Genomic DNA, 16,464 nt, shown 5'->3' on the forward strand with positions numbered 1-16,464 from the left:
AGGGAAATTGATGTAAGTGCTTCACAAGGCACAGGCGAAATGGACAAGTCCAGCTGGGCAAATTCCCAGGATGCCAGATCATAAGGGCTGTTTCCAGGAAGGGCTGACCCTTGCTGGAAGGGCTGACCCTTGCTTTTCCCTGAAGCTCAGTGACGCTAAGAATCTCAGCTCCCTTGCAGGCCACTGAAAAAATTCCCAGTAAGCACACAGGAACTGTTGAACCCTACAGCATTTGCGATTGCAATTATCAGATGATGGAGGAAGAATTAGACTCTGAAAATCTGGGCTTGAATCTTCCCTGTCATTTACCAGCCAAATGAGGCCAGGCAAGTCCCAATCGCATGGAGTATCCGTTTACTTACCTGTCAAGTTGGATCTCTCTGTCTACTTCACAGGATCGTTCTGAGGATAAAATGAGATGAGGCATTTGTCCTGCCCTCTTCATATGCCAGATGGTGATATTTATAACTTAGTCATTCTAATGGCTTTATATACTCCATCTCCTTCAATCCTGAGAACACCTCATAAGGTGGACACTATTTTTATCCCCATTTTACAGACAGGAAAACTGGACCCCAGATTAAGTAAAGTGACTGATGCAAGGTTACACCACTAGGTGGCAGACCCAGGATTTGAACCCATCCTGACTGGCTCCAGAGAGCATGTCAGACTGTTGCACTATTTCCCAGCAGAGGAAGACAGGCGATTCTCTTAGAGCAGTTCTTCATTTTTGTTTGGAGAACAACCAGTACTTTGTTATTGTTTCAGCATCCAGTCAGGGCTTTCTGATCTGAGGGCGCTGGGGAAGGTTGAAGCCTTTGAAGCAGAGTGTGGTGATTCAGGTCTGCTTTTTAGAAGGATGCCTAGCTGCCTGGTGGAGGCTGGATGGCAGACAACGGGAGTGGGCAAAAGTGAGTGCAGGAGTTGGGGGAGAAGCTTGTTTATACAATCCAGGAGAGCAGCAGTAAGGGAAAGGAGTTAACCTTTGTCTGGACCTCTCAAGCCCACGGGGAGAGGAGTTAAATTCTGCCACTGCTTCCAGGCTGGCCGGAGAAAAGTATCCCTCCCCTTGAAGTGAGTGGTCCATAGCAATGAAAATAAACACTAAGGGCTGTATTCCACATAAGAAGGTAAACCATGGTTCTCTTGGGTTGAATGCAGCGGACCACCTGGTTCCGTTGAGAAGCTGGTGTGATGTGTCTGTGACCATTCCCAAGATGAACCCCTGGGGACTGCCCTGGGCAGAGCCTTTCAACATCCTACGGGCACTCAGGAGAGGTCTCCCTCCCTCCTCTGACCCATCTCTGGGGTCTTTGCACCCACAGACTACCCCTCCTACCAATGCTTTTTCCTCTCTCTCCCCCCACCAGCAAACCAGCTCCCCTCTAACCTCTCCTCCCAGGGCTCCTAGGCCACAGAGAGGCTGCCTGTTGGCCCTCCAGTTCCAGGCAGGGAGCCAGGACGCTTGGGTTCTAATCCCAGATCCACCACAGGGCCACGGGTCGGCATCATCCCATACCCACAGCGGCCCTCCCCAGCAAGGAGATGCCCAGCACGTGCTTTCTCTCTCTTCTCGACTCTGCTCCCGGGGCAGCCGCTGTAGGACTTAAGTGTGTCACCCGCTGGAATCTTGTTTGCAAGCAGCGAATGCGCCTAATCCCCACGCCCAACCCCGGTCACAGCCAGCGCTCTGTGCAGATGACCTGGCGACTTCCCAGTTGTTCTTGGTGTTGATGCAGCCAGGAGGCAGATTTCTGAACCCCTTTGCGCCCTAGTACCCTCATCTGAAAAAACGAGGCGAGAAGTGTTTTCCCTGCCTATTTCATCCGGCTGACGAGTCACGTACTCGTGCAGAAAACTGTACATGCTTAAGGTGTTATCATTAGCCGGGCGGGCATTCTGGTAGGTTCAGGCTGCTGGAGCTCTCGGAGGCTTCACCAGACCCAAGGGCCAAGAGGAAGTTCCTCTTTATCCCGCTCTCTCCTGGAGCCCACTTCGGCCAAGCCACCGAGAGTCGTTCCTCAGTGGGGACGACCGCGAGCCGCCCCTCTTTCCTCTTTCCCATTGGCTTTCACCTGCCAGAGGGGCGGCTGCCACGGGCCTCTCTGCCCGTCAGTCAGGGCCGTCGGGCTCCGCCCCACCCCTCCCGGGGGTTTATAACGGGAATTCCCATGGCTCAGCTCTGGCGTCCAACCTGCTGCCGCCGCGGCCCGGCCGAGCGGAGAGCACCACACGCAGAGCACACGCTCGCGCTCAGCTCCCCTCCGGGGCGGTTCATGAGCGCGCGCTCCGACCGCAGCCTCCGCGAGCCCGCGCCGCACCGCCGCGGCCCGCCGTCGCCAGGGCCCCCCCGGGGGAAGGAAGGCAGGAAGGCCGGCGCGGCCGTGCGCCCCGTGGAGCCCGCCACCCCTGTCCGCAGACGGCTGCCCGGCCCGTCTGGCACCATGCTGCCCGCGCGCTGCGCCCGCCTGCTCGCGCCCCACTTGCTGCTCGTGCTGGTGCAGCTGTCCCCGGCTCGCGGCCACCGCACCACGGGCCCCAGGGTAAGTGAGCCCCCAGCCGCGCGCCCACCTGCGGAAGGAGACCCAGGTCGCTGACCCTCCTCCTGGTGGTGTGGTGGGGGGAGGTGGCGGAGAGGGGGAAGGGAGGCGTCAGACCTCGTCCCCCTCCTCACCTACTACCCAGTCCCCCGTGGGCTTCTCGGCGAAGTTGCTGAAATAAAAATTTCTCCCATTGTTCCCCCCGCCCCCCACCCACCCATTCTTTCTTGCAGCACCGATTCTGCCCGCTCCCTCCTGCCCTCCTCCCCCGCTGTCACTGGTGCGTTCTCTCTCCCAGTTTCTTCTCCCAGGGCCTTTTGCTCCAAGACCCTTAGAGGTGCCTTCCGCCTCCGAGGTGCCTCATGCTGCTCGCGGTCCCGGAGCGCTGGTGCTCTTGGCAGGCGGCGGTGGGGGGCAGCTCTGCCTCCAGGGTTTTAGGTTACCCGAGAGCCACACAAGGACCTTGTGTTGTTGCTGTTTTAAAAAGCGATCGCTGCTCGTAAAACCCGCAGCAGATAATTTTAATGCTCCCTCCCGCTAGGCACAGCGGCGGAGGAGGGGTAGAGGTGGAGGCTGGGGAGAGCTGGTGGAGAGGAGCTGGCAGTGTTCAAGGGTCTCTTCCCCTGCGTTCGGGCGCGGGAGGTTGAACTACTTGTTGAACCTTGGTCTGATTGGAGTTCCTGAACGATGTGAAACGTGCCAATTCTGTGCACAGGACAGGCTGTTCAAGGCATTCTAAAACCTCCCGGAACCGACAGCATTGTGTGCATTGCTGGGCTAGGTTATTGCTCCCATGCGCCCAATCGGTCTAATGAAGGATTCCACTGGCTTGAAGAGTGTCCTCTTAAACCACTTAGGTGTTCATTTGATCAAATTTATCCAGACAATCTCTGGCCGAGGAGTAACGTATGTCAGGGCAGTTGTCTATGGAGATAGCTGCTTGCCTCCGCCAGGCAGTGGGAGAGTCCATGTGGAAGTAGCTGGGATCTTTGTGAACAGGTGGGCTCCTGAACCAACTCACGCTTTCCTGGGTATTGTTCGGCCTAGCCTGTTGCCACCTGTTCTGACTGCAGGTTCTTTATTCATAGCTCTTGCTACCACGAGAGTCATCTTTATAGCTGTCATGTGTGTGGGAAAAGCCTTGCAAAGCTTGATGAGCCGTAATGACCGCCCAGGTGCTGGCTGATTACATCCGAGCCCGGCTATCACTGTGAGATCAGATTTGCAGCCACTTAGGAAAGAAAAGTGTTTGTCCCCGTGTTGGGCCGGCCCTTGCTTTTATGACCAGATGTGCAACAGCAGCAGTTAAAGTGCGGCCGATTAGATCCAGGGCGTGTCATAAATCCTCGACAGCAGGCGTTCCCGAAGCTGGGGCAAGTCAGGGCTCCAGGAGTGACTTTTATGAATGCAGATGAGCATGCCTTTTAAATGAAGCTGCTTGGTTTGATATTAGGACTCACAGCTCTTAAGCTCTGAGGTCAGGAGAGCCATGGCGTTCCCTTCAATAATTAGGAACAGTCAAGACAAGAGACGCAGACCAGAGCACCCCAACTGAAATCTGGATGCCCGCCCACATGAGAGGCCCGGAGACAAATGGCGGGGGGCTCATTTGCTGCCGGGCGGGTCTAGCGTCTCAAGCCATATGGCTCTCCTTCCTTGCCTCCTGAATCTGGGGGAAGCAGCTCTTAGGGGAAAGCTAGGGACTTCAGGGGAAAATAGAGACATTGGTTCGTTTTCCCTCCAGCTTCTTTAGTTCATTAATTTGACAGAAATGGTGGAACACAAACAGGAACTGTAAATAGGCTTGTGTGTCCCAGCTTGCATTTCCTCTCTCTCTCTCCTTTCCTCTCTCTTTCACACACACACACACACACACTTAGAAAGCACCGAGAGGAAGCTACCGTCTTGAGTGTGTGGTTACCTGGATGCATGTATAGGCCCCATTGAAAGCCACCACTTATGAGTTCTTGAGCCGGGCACTTTCCATGATCACTTATGTTTATAAGAACAAGAAGATGGGTCTTTTTAGTGTCATTTTGCAAGTGAGACTTAGGGAGGCTAAAAGCCTTGCTTGAAACACTCATGGTGCAGCCACAGCAGTGGGAGCCAAATCCCAGTTTATACGGATGTGCAGGTCGTGTGCTTTCCATACCACCCAGAAGCTGCGGGGAGTGTTCATCCGACTAGTCATGCCGTTCCTGTTAAATGGGCATCAGGCGAGTCTGTAAGAAAGCATTACTGATAATTTTGGGTGTCTGTATCACTAAAGGGTGATGTCTTTGAGTTTCAACCTATTCCAGAAGACTGCAGTTCTCTTCTCTGTCTTCTTGGTGGCCTCAGAAATGTGGCCCTGGTTGTGAATGGCAGTGTCACAGGAGGAGCAGAAACATCTGGCTGTTGCAGTATTCCCTTGGGCATCCCTGGGTCTCTTCTGCTAATCTTTTGAGTGACAGAGGCTTAAGGATTGGCATCTTTTCCAGCTGGCTTTCTAGGAAACCGACAGCATGCCCTTTCGGTTTAACTTTATCTGGCTCACTAATTGAGCTCCCCCGAGGCCTAGACCCCAATCCTTGCCCCTTTATTTGTTTCCTGCCTTCATAAAATGCCTGACATTTGTTTGACTCTGGAAACCAGCAGCTATCAAGTGTCAGATTGGAGGCTATTATGTAGGAAGCACCTGATTTCTTGGCCTCTCAGCTCCGAGCAGCCGCGTGGCTACCTGGGATGCTGGCCAGGAGCCTTTTAATTACGGAGGAGGCAGCCATTTCTTTAATCCTGCACACTTTAGTGAAAATCTTTCTGGGGAGGATTGAATGGGGGAGGGGCTCTGCCAGGCTGATGGAGTCTGACTAATGCCTGTCTTTGTCTAAACCTCTGTCTGCCCGGCAGACTGGGAGCTGGGTGAGGGCAGGAATCGTGCCCGTCTTGTCCATCGGTGTATCCCCAGAGCTCAGGACAGGGCCTGGCACTTGTGAAATGAACAAATAAATGCAGATAATGCATGTTTAACAGTGATTCACAGGTTCCACCTTCCTGGTGCAGGACTGGAGGCAGGAAAGCGTGTCCGGAGCCTGTGCTCCGCAACGGGAGAGGCCACAACAGTGAGAGGCCCGCGTACCATAAAAAAAAAAAAAAAAAAAAAAAAGTTTGAGAAATAAGAGAAAAGGTCAAGAAGTCTAAGAAATTTTATTTCTTAATTGTTTTAGCTATATTCTTTAACTGTCCTCTCTCCTCTCACATACTTGATTCATCCTTTAAAACCTAGTTCTAGCATCACTCTGTGGGAACTTTCCTGCAAAAAACCATTTTGGTTAGAATCAATCACTCTCACCTTCGTACAACTTCGGTATCTCTTTCACTTGTCTTCCAGCTTTTGCTAATTCTTCTACAGTGAGCATCTTGAGATCAGACCAGCATCTTCATCTTCTCAGCTCTAACTTGCCCCTTCGGCACTCCATGCATAATTCTGTCTTGTTAAGTGAACAAGCTCACAACCTCTTGAGGGCAGAATAGAGATGTTATTTGTCAGTGTGCTGGTCACACTGCAAAGCGTTCTGTAAATATTTATTGAAATGAATTCGACTGTACTGTGATGTCCATGCTGGACTCCCTGCTCTCATTTAAATGTGAAATTGGTTACTTAACAAACTATTATTTTTTTTCCATTTTAGGCTTTTGTTCCTTGTTTAAAAATAAGCATGTGGAGGGGTGGAGGAGGAGAGACTGAGCAAGCGGACTTGGATGGGGGAACAGGCTTTGACTCCACCTAAACCCTTTTTAAAAAATCTTGCGTTTGCCAACTGTGAAGCAGCTTGTAGACAGTTCCCTCCTATTTGACTAACCTGTCTCAGTGTCTGGACCAGGGTGTGTCCTTGTGTCTGCAGAGATGCCTTTCTTATTGTCTGTGTTCAGGATAGAAAGCTTTTTTTTTCCACATGGGGGTTTTAGCTGAGGGGCTACTCAAGGTGTTAGACCAAGAATTTCATTTAAATATTTTGATAGAGCTGACATGTGAAATTTAAAGAAATAAAACTGAGGAAGACAGGAAGAGGAGACAATCATCTTAGAAACTCTAGGAAATTCAATCAAATGGAAAACACTTTGATATTATCTCATTATCTCCTAAAGTTGAACATTCACTTTTTTTTTTTTTGGCCGCCCCTCTTGGCTTGTGGGATCTTAGTTCCCCGACCAGGGGTCGAACCTGAGCTCTTGGCAGAGAAAGCACGGAGTCTTAACCACTGGACCGTCAGGAAATTCCCCGAACATTCACATTTCTTACAGCCCAGGGATTCCACTCCTAGGTGTATATGCCCAAGAGAAACTCATGTCCAGAAGGAGACATATGCAACCGTGTTCACACTATCACAAGCCTGGAAAGAGCTCAAATACCCATCAGTAGGAGGGTAGATAATAAATTGTGATGTATTCACACAATGGAGAATTATAGTCAGTCAAAACAAATGAAGAACAGTGACATGCAAAAATATGGACGCATCTGGGTAATATGATATTAAGTAAAAGAAATGCACTGAAAGATGCAGCGTGACATCTTTTATAAATTTATAAATAGCTAAAATTAAATAAAAACACTTTTAGGAATACATATAGCTGCAAGAAAACTATATGAAAAGAAAAACAAGGTACACAGGATCGGGGGAGGTTAGGGTGAAGCAGAGGGTTGGATTGGCCAGGAAAATCATATGGTTAGTGTAAGTTAGTATCAATACTTTATCTTCTTTTTTTGGGGGGCGTGAGTTTGGAAGTATTTGTCCATTGGTAAAAATCAATAGCTTATTTAATAAAAAATAAGAGTGGCTCCTGCTTAGACCAATGTTGAGTGTGTCACGAGCCAAAGATTATGTTTAATTCCATTCTTTGCACCTGAGGTCAGGCAAACACAAATTCCCTTTGTAGAGACTCCTTTCTTGCCTCCTCTGCTCCCTCCTCCCCCTTTCCAGATGTGCATCTTAGAAAATACCACGTTGGGGAGCGATGATTGGTTTTTCTTTGAATTCTTGGCTGGTTAGACCAGGGGCCCCAACTCCGGGCGGAGGAGGACTGGTAGGGGTCCGTGGCCTGTTAGGAACCTGGCCGCACAGCAGGAGGTGAGCGGCGAGTGAGCGAGTGACGCTTATCTGCCACTCCCCATTGCTCCACGTCGCTCGCCTTACCGCCTGACCCATCCCCGCCCCCCATCCGTCCGTGGAAAAATTGTCTTCCACGAAACCGGTCCCTGGTCCCAAAAAGCTTGGGGACCGCTGGGTTATACCCAGAGCCGGCCCAGGCTCCGGCGTAAATATCTACATCAGCTGGCCGATGAGCTCATTTGTAAAGCTGAGCCCGCGGTAGGCAGTCTTCTCTCTCCCTTGCTCAGGGGGATCAGCCCTGTACATCTGAGTCCCCAGCCCTGCAGAGTAGAAAAGTTCACCAGCTGACGCTTGGGCCAGAAGCCTTATTTGCCAGCGGGGGTGAGGGAGGCGTGTTTCGGGCTGATCGCTGCCTTCGTTCCAACCTCCTCCCTCGCCTGCCTTGGCAGAGGCTGGGGAGGGGAGCATGGCCCCGCTTAGCAGGTACAGGGCACCCTTTCTCTCCCGACCACATAGAGATCTATTGTTTAAGCAGCCAAGTTCCTGGCATTGCTGGGGGGTGGGTATGTCCATGTGGAGGGCCCCTTCCTCCTGAGCTTGTCACCACGGAGCAGTTTGGGAGAGGACAAGGGTTAAGCTGCGGATGGGAAATCGATCGGAGCTGCTTGTGAGGCATGCCAAACAGGGTTAGCATTGTACATATGTGCCGTGCAGGAGCCCTGAGTCACTGAGGGGATAGGAGAACTGGATCTCCACCAACGGCCTCACAGAGACGCCAAAGCGACATAGGTCAGTATAGCAATTAATTGGATTTCCTTCTGCACCTGACGTCATTCTAAACTCAATCGCTAGATCACAAATTAAGCTTACCTTTGGCAGACATCTAAGCACATTAGGTGTGGAGCTCTATGCACTTCCCAGCCGTTGCCTTGATTGATGTCGGCCTCCTTTTTCTGGAGCCAAAGCAGGGCAGCCTCTACAAAGCAGGAAAGGCCACTCAGAAGAGCTGGAGCCTCAGAAGAGCCCCTGCCACCATCACGGAGGACCGGGATGGAGCCAGGTTCTGGGAGATAATGTGTCAGGTGCTTTGAAACCGGACAAATACTCTGCAAATGTGAGCGACTGTGTCCCTTCCCCTAAAAACCATTTCTCACTGCAGCATTGATCTGATTCCGTTAGATAAGGGCCAAATGTTTTGTTTGTTTGTTTTCAAGTATTGGCAGTGGAGAAAAACTGGACCCACTTCCCAGAATGGTTCATTTTTAGGACTAGATAACGCCTCTAAGACAGCGCTGGGAGTTAAAAATATTTTGGGGGCATGTTTATCATGCATCTCTTCTCGAAAATTCTGCAAAGGCCCAGGGGAGAGGACACAAAAGCAGTAACAAGTAAGAGGGTGAGGTGGGCAGTGTTATAAAAGGACATTGAGCCTGCTTTCAGGTGCACAGTGCCCCTGACTGGCTCAAAAACAATGACTTCAACGACTCCCCTTCGTCAGTGGTGCTGTCCGATAGACCTTTTTGCTAGGATGGAAATGTTCTACATCTGCACTGTCCAATATTAGACACATGTGGCTATTGAAGGGTTTTTTGTGGGTTTGTTTGTTTGTTTTTGTGGGGTTTTTTGCTATTGAATTTTAAATGTGGTAAGTAAAACTGAGGAACTGACTTTTGAACTTAATTTGATTTCAATTAAGGGTAAATGTTAATAGCCACGTGTAGCTAGTGGCTGTCATACTGGACAGTGTCGGTCTCTCACTGAGGTGCCCAGCCTCTCACTGTATATCCCCACCCTCATGTGCCCCAGACTTTGGTTGCACTGAACTGCATTGCATTTCCTGACCTCTCCTTCCCTCCTCATCTCTGTCTGTCCGAATCCCGCTCATCATTCAAAAGCCTCCACGCAGTCCTCCCAGCCTCGCCCCAGGAAGGGTTCTCTCACCCACTGTGCTTTGCTTACTTACCCCTAGGGTAGTGCGTGTCCCCATCTGCCCTGTGTTCTAGCTGACCGTAGAGGGAGGGTAGTGGGGCAGCCTCAGCACAGGCTTTGGAGGTAGACAGATCCAAGTTTGAGTCTGTCTCTGCCACTGTGAGCCTGGGCTAATAACTTAACCTGTTGGGTCTTCGGTTCCCTAGTTTGTCCAATGGAAGGCATAGCATCTGTGTTCCAGGGTGGAGGAGGATGAAATGGGAAGTCTTAGCTTCCTATTCCTGTTGTAACACGTAGCACGAACCTAGTGGCTTAAGCAACACAAATTTTTGGAGGTCTGAAGTCTAAGACAGATCTCACTGGGTTAAATAATCAGCAGAGCTGAGTTCCCTTCTGGAGGCTTCAGGGGAGAATCCATTTTCGTGCCTTTTCCAGCTTCTAGAAACTGCCTGCATGCCTTGGCTTGTAGCCCCTGTTCACCTTCAAAGCCAGCAATAGCTGGTCAAGTCTTTCATGCTTCCATCTCTCTGGTTCTGACTCTTCCGCTTCTCTCTTCTCCACTTAAGGACCTTGTGATTTCTGACCCCTGGGCTACCAGGAGAGCCCAGACTGTTCTCCTTATTTTAAGCTCAGCTGATTAGCAACCTTAATTCCTCCTTGCCATATACTGTAGCACTACTAGGATTAGGACATGGGCATCATTCGGGGGGCCATTATTTTGCCTACCACATTCATTAAGGGTCTGATACAGTGCCTGGCTCATAGAGGGTGCTTGATAAGTGGGAGCCATTATTATGACCTTCATCTATGAGTTTCTTTCGTTTTAGCCTGGGAGTCTTGCAATGGTGGTGTGGCTTAATTTTCTTTATAGACTCCATCCTGTTCAAGAACAGGTGCTTAGTAAATATTTATTGAATAACAGAATTTTTGGTAAATGTAGATTATTTCTTTCCTTGTAAAGAAATATTACACAGTAAAAAGAAGTAAAATGCAACCCAAAATACATAATCCCCTTTGTGCAAAAAAAAAAAAGTTGGCTTATGATTTTTTATGGAACTAGACCAAAAAAATCTTAAAATTTGTATGAAGACACAAAAGACCCCGAATAGCCAAAGCAGTCTTGAGGGAAAAAAAATGGAGCTGGAGGAATCAGACTCCTTGACTTCAGACTATACTACAAAGCTACAGTAATCAAGACAATATGGTACTGGCACAGAACCAGAAACATAAATCAATGGAACAAGATAGAAAGCCCAGAGATAAACCCATGCACCTATGGTCAACAAATCTATGACAAAGGCGGCAAGGATATACAATGGAGAAAAGACAGTCTCTTCAATAAGTGGTGCTGGGAAAACTGGACAGCTACATGTAAAAGAATGAAATTAGAACACTCCCTAACGCCATACACAAAAATAAACTCAAAATGGATTAGAGACCTAAATGTAAGACCAGACACTATAAAACTCTTAGAGGAAAACATAGGAAGAACACTCTTTGACATAAATCACAGCAAGATCTTTTTTGATCCACTTCCTAGAGTAATGGTAATAAACACAAAAATAAACAAATGGGACCTAATGAAACTTAAAAGATTTTGCACAGCAAAGGAAACCATAAACAAGACAAAAAGACAACCCTCAGAATGGGAGAAAATATTTGCAAATGAATCAATGGACAAAGGATTAATCTCCAAAATATATAAACAGCCCATGCAGCTCAATATAAAAAAAAAAAAAAAAAAACAGGGCTTCCCTGGTGGCGCAGTGGTTGGGAGTCCGCCTGCCGATGCAGGGGACACGGGTTCGTGCCCCGGTTCGGGAGGATCCCACGTGCCGCGGGGCGGCTGGGCCCGTGAGCCATGGCCGCTGAGCCTGTGCGTCCGGAGCCTGTGCTCCGCAACGGGAGAGGCCACAGCGGTGAGAGGCCCGCGTACCGCAAAAAAAAAAAAAACAAAAAAAAAAAAACAAAAAAAAAACAAAAAAAAAAACAAAAAAAGAAAACAAAAAAAACCCAACCCAATCGAAAACTGGGCAGAAGACCTAAATAGACATTTCTCCAAAGAAGACATACAGATGGCCAAGAAACACATGAAAAGCTGCTCAACATCACTAATTATTAGAGAAATGCAAATCAAAACTACAATGAGGTATCACCTCACACCAGTTAGAATGGGCATCATCAGAAAATCTACAAACAACAAATGCTGGAGAGGGTGTGGAGAAAAGGGAACCTGCTTGCACTGTTGGTGGGAATGTAAATTGATACAGCCACTATGGAGAACCGTATGGAGGTTCCTTAAAAAAATAAAAATAGAATTACCATATGATCCAGCAATCGCACTACTGGGCATATACTCAGAGAAAACCATAATTCAAAAAGACACATGCACCGCAATGTTCATTGCAGCACTATTTACAATAGCCAGGTCATGGAAGCAACCTAAATGCCCATCACCAGACGAATGGATAAAGAAGATGTGGTACGTATATACAATGGGATATTAGCCATAAAAAGGAACGAAATTGGGTCATTTGTTGAGACGTGGATGGATCTAGAGACTGTCATACAGAGTGAAGTAAGTCAGAAAGAGGAAAACAAATATTGTATATTAACGCATATATGTGGAACCTAGAAAAATGATACAGATGAACTGGTTTGCAGTGCAGAAATTGAGACACAGATGTAGAGAACAAACGTATGGACACAAAGGCGGGGAAGTGGTGTGGGGTTGAAGGTGGTGGTGTGATGAGTTGGGCGATTGGGATTGACATGTATACACCGATGTGTATAAAATTGATGACTAATAAGAACCTGCTGTATAAAAAAATAAATAAAATTAAATTAAAAAAAAAACTAATACTAAACTTTCTTTGGGTTATTTGTATGGAAATATGTTAATATAAATGTTTCAGACATTACATGAAATTCCTAAAAATCTTCTATGTTCTGGTATAATGTTATAAGTCATAATTCTAGTTATTATTTTAAAATGTATATCTCAGAAATAACTAAATTTCTTGTCAATTGCATTATTATGAACTTTCATCAAATCTTTAACCGTGGTCATGTTTAAGTCTTTTGTCATTTACAGACAGTTCTGGGTGTACTCTGATGCTTTTGCAAAAATGTTCCTATAAAAGGGTTTCATCTTCAAGGAACTCATGGAAAAGACTCTGACAAGTACATGTTTCTGGTAACTGACTATACTGCTGAACTGAATGAATAAGCATTTTCAGAACTCTAATGGAAAACTGATGAATTTATAAAAGTGCTAACAAAAGATCAAGATAAAAAAAATTAATTACATGGGACTGAGTGAACTGATGAGGATGATTATAATTTTTGTGACTTTCTGTTTGAATAAAAAAATTGATGACTAATAAGAACCTGCTGTATAAAAAAATAAATAAAATAAAATTAAAAAAAGTTGGCTTATATATAGAAAAATTGTGTGGATTATATGTCATGCTGTTAATGGTGTTCATCGGGGGATATTCCATTTCTATAAGATGCGTCTTAGTAATTAAAATAATTTTGTTTACAATGAGCATATTTTAATCTTAGAGGAAAATAATGAAGATTAAAACATGCATGATTTAAAGAAATCCCCAAAGCTGTCTCAATCCAGCCCAATCCCCATCTACATAAGACACAGCCAGCTCGTGTTCGTGTTGGGTTGATTTTTAGGGTTAGTAACTATTAGTACCAGGCCTCCGACTCAATTTCTGCATGCTTTGAACTCAGTTTGCTTTAAAGGAGAGTTTTCAATTAACCTCAGCAGGATGTAACTGTAAAAAATGCATTTATTGATGCTGGTGGGAATATAAATGAGTCCAATCACTTTGTAGAATTACAGTTGAAGTTGCACACACTCTTTGAGCTTGTAATTCCACTCCAGCATATACCCTAGAGTAACGCACTGACATGTATACTAAGAGACATGTTTAAGGATGTTCACAGCAGCAATTTTTGGTAGTAGCAAACATTGTAAACCAGCTAACTGTCCGTCAACAGGAGATGAGAAATAGAAATTTTGGTATATTCAAATAATGGAATATTACACGGTGCTGAAACTGACTAATATAAAGCACCACTCATTATTATGGATCAATTTCATAATCAAAATGCGGGGTGAAAAAAGGCAAATTGTAGAATACATATGTTATGCTGCTATTTATATGAAGGATGAAAGCATGTGACAACTATACGTATTTTATTTAGGGGTGCAAACATATGTAAAAAATGTATGAAGGGGCTTCCCTGGTGGCGCAGTGGTTGAGAGTCCGCCTGCCGATGCAGGGGACACGGGTTCGTGCCCCGGTCCGGGAAGATCCCACATGCCGCGGAGCGGCTGGGCCCGTGAGCCATGGCCGCTGAGCCTGCGCGTCCGGAGCCTGTGCTCCGCAATGGGAGAGGCCACAAGTAGTGAGACGCCCGCGTACCGCAAAAAAAAAAAAAAAAAAAAAAATTCTGAAAATTGAGGGCGATGGTAACTCTGAAGTTCAGGTTATAGTGGTTACCTAGGGTGCGAGGGCAGGAGGGAGAGGAACATCGGTTGGAATGTTTTAGGTTTTTAAAATGGAAGGTGAGTGCACAGATATTTGAATTCCTTTTTGTATGTATTACATAATACATCATAACATTTTCCATGAAAGATAAAAATGCATTTGGATAGATCACAACAAAGTTTTAAGAGCAAATAATAAAAGTGTTGCTTCTGCACGGGGTCGTCTGCTCCAAGCCTCTGATCATATTTTTTCTTTCCCCTGAAGACAATGCTCAGGGCCATTCAACCAAACTTGTGACCCCATTGCCTCAAGTGCTGGCTACCTCCCTCCTGCCCTCGTGAGGCCCTAAGGTCATGCCTCCTCCCCTGAGCTCCAGGTGGGCCAGGTGGGTGCAGGTGCAGTGTCCTTCTTCCACCCCTGCCTGGTGGGACCTCTGCTCTTTTTGCTGTATTTGCTCTCCCTTGATAATTAGAGCTGAGGTTGATCATTTTCTCAAATTTATTGGCCATTAGTTAGGGTTGCCAGAGTTGGCAGATGAAAAGTAGGATTGCCTAAATTGTAAATTGCGTAAATTGGAATTTAGATAAACAACAAGTAGTGTTTTAGAATAAGTATGGCCCAAATTATTTGTTACTTATCAGAAATTCACATTTAACTGGGTATCCTATATTGTATCTGGCAGTCCTACATTAGTTCCTTTTCTTCCGGGAATCATCTGTCCTGAATTTTTGCTGATTTTTCAAACAGGAGTGGTAGTTTTTTTTTTTTTCACCTCACAGACTGACTTGGGAAGAGATTTTTTGTTTTTTTAAATACTAGATATTAATCTGTTTTGCTGTCATGTCTGGCAAATGCCTTTCATTATGAAAAGACACTGGTTTCAATCTTCTGAATTTTACATCTTTGCGTAACTAATCTGTCCTTATGGTTTCTGTCTTTGGTGTCAGGATGAGAAAGGTCTCTCCCTGCTAAGGTTATGGAAATTAAGGTGAATAAGTTTATGAAGGCTCAGATTGCACAAGCAGCAACAAATACACTACACAGGTCAAACACTGATTTAATGTTTGATATGAATTTATATAGTATTTTCTGTGAATTAAACTTCTTAATGTAACCCTGTGGGAGGAGTGCTTGTCCTGTGTTTCAGAAATTCTCAATAACATTTGGAAAGAAGATGTGTCAACCAGAAGTATTCTGTCAAGGTAATTACTTGGGGAAATTTATATAGAAAGTGTTACTTTGAGTAAACAGGCTTTCTTGGAAATGACACTAGGACTTTGGCAAAGAGCTTAGACTCTCCTTCATCTTTGGGTCCTTTCCCTTCATTAAAAAAAACATTTCTTTGTTATGAAAACTTCCAAATATATACAAAAAAGCAGAGACTAGCATTAGTGAATTCTTATGGAACCCTCACACAGCTCCAACAACAGCTCGATTCTTCCACCCATCCTCTAGTCCTCTGATCATATTGTTTTGAAGCAAGTTCAGACATTATATCTTATCATCCATAAATATTTTCATATATATCTCTAAAAGAAAAGACATTAAAAAACACCTAACCACAAAACCACATCACAACCAAAGAATATTAACAACCATCCCTTAATATAGGGATTACAATGTAGAATTCAATCAACAGTCAAATCTCCCTGATTATGTCTCAGATCAAGATCCAATTAAGGTCCACGTATTGGCTTCTCTGTATCTTAATCCTCTTTTAATCCACGAGTTTCCTCTCCACCTCCTTTTCACTTTGTAATTTATTTGTTGAATAAACAGGTGTTCTAGGGTTTTCCACACTAGCTTTGGCTGACTACATTTCCATAGAGTTGTGTAACATGTTCCTGTATCCTTTATATTTCCTGGAAAATGATAGTGAGATCCAGAGGCTTGAGCAGATGTAGGTTTTATATTTTTTCGGGCAAGTATGTTTCATGGCAGTTGGTGTGTACTTCCATCAGGAGGCACATAACATTTGTGATATTAGCACCCAGCGATGGTCATTTTGGGACCCATTAATTTGTTAGCTGTTGTCACTGATTTTTTTTTTTTTTTTTTTTTGCGGTGCGCGGGCCTCTCACTGTTGTGGCCTCTCCCGTTGCGGAGCACAGGCTCCGGACGCGCAGGCTTAGCCGCCATGGCTCACGGGCCCAGCCGCTCCGCGGCATGTGGGATCTTCCCGGACCGGGACACGAACCTGTGTCCCCTGCATCAGCAGGCGGACTCTCAACCACTGCGCCACCAGGGAAGCCCTGTCACTGATTTTTAAACAAGTAATAGGTGATACTGAAAAGCACTTCTACCTTTTGTGTGGCATTGCTGTCTTTCGGTCTCTGTGTTGGCATGGAGGGGTACAGAGGAAGGGGGCCTGGGGGCCAATGTTCCCTTCTCAGC

The 16,464-nt window shown here is 46.3% G+C and overlaps 1 protein-coding gene across 3 annotated transcripts in view; it reads left to right on the forward strand.

The window, feature by feature from the left end:
- The first annotated feature begins 2,181 nt into the window (after positions 1 to 2,181).
- Positions 2,182 to 16,464, forward strand: part of SMOC1 (SPARC related modular calcium binding 1) — a 156,767-nt gene continuing 142,484 nt past the window's right edge. For all 3 annotated transcript variants that reach the window (XM_030855368.2, XM_030855369.2, XM_030855370.2), the window contains exon 1: positions 2,182 to 2,543. In XM_030855368.2, coding sequence (XP_030711228.1) covers positions 2,277 to 2,543 — 267 coding nt within the window. In that variant the 5' untranslated portion in view covers positions 2,182 to 2,276. The remainder of the gene's footprint in view (positions 2,544 to 16,464) is intronic.

This window comes from Globicephala melas, chromosome 2 (assembly GCF_963455315.2).
Source record: "Globicephala melas chromosome 2, mGloMel1.2, whole genome shotgun sequence".
In the NCBI taxonomy this organism is placed as follows: Eukaryota; Metazoa; Chordata; class Mammalia; order Artiodactyla; family Delphinidae; genus Globicephala; species Globicephala melas.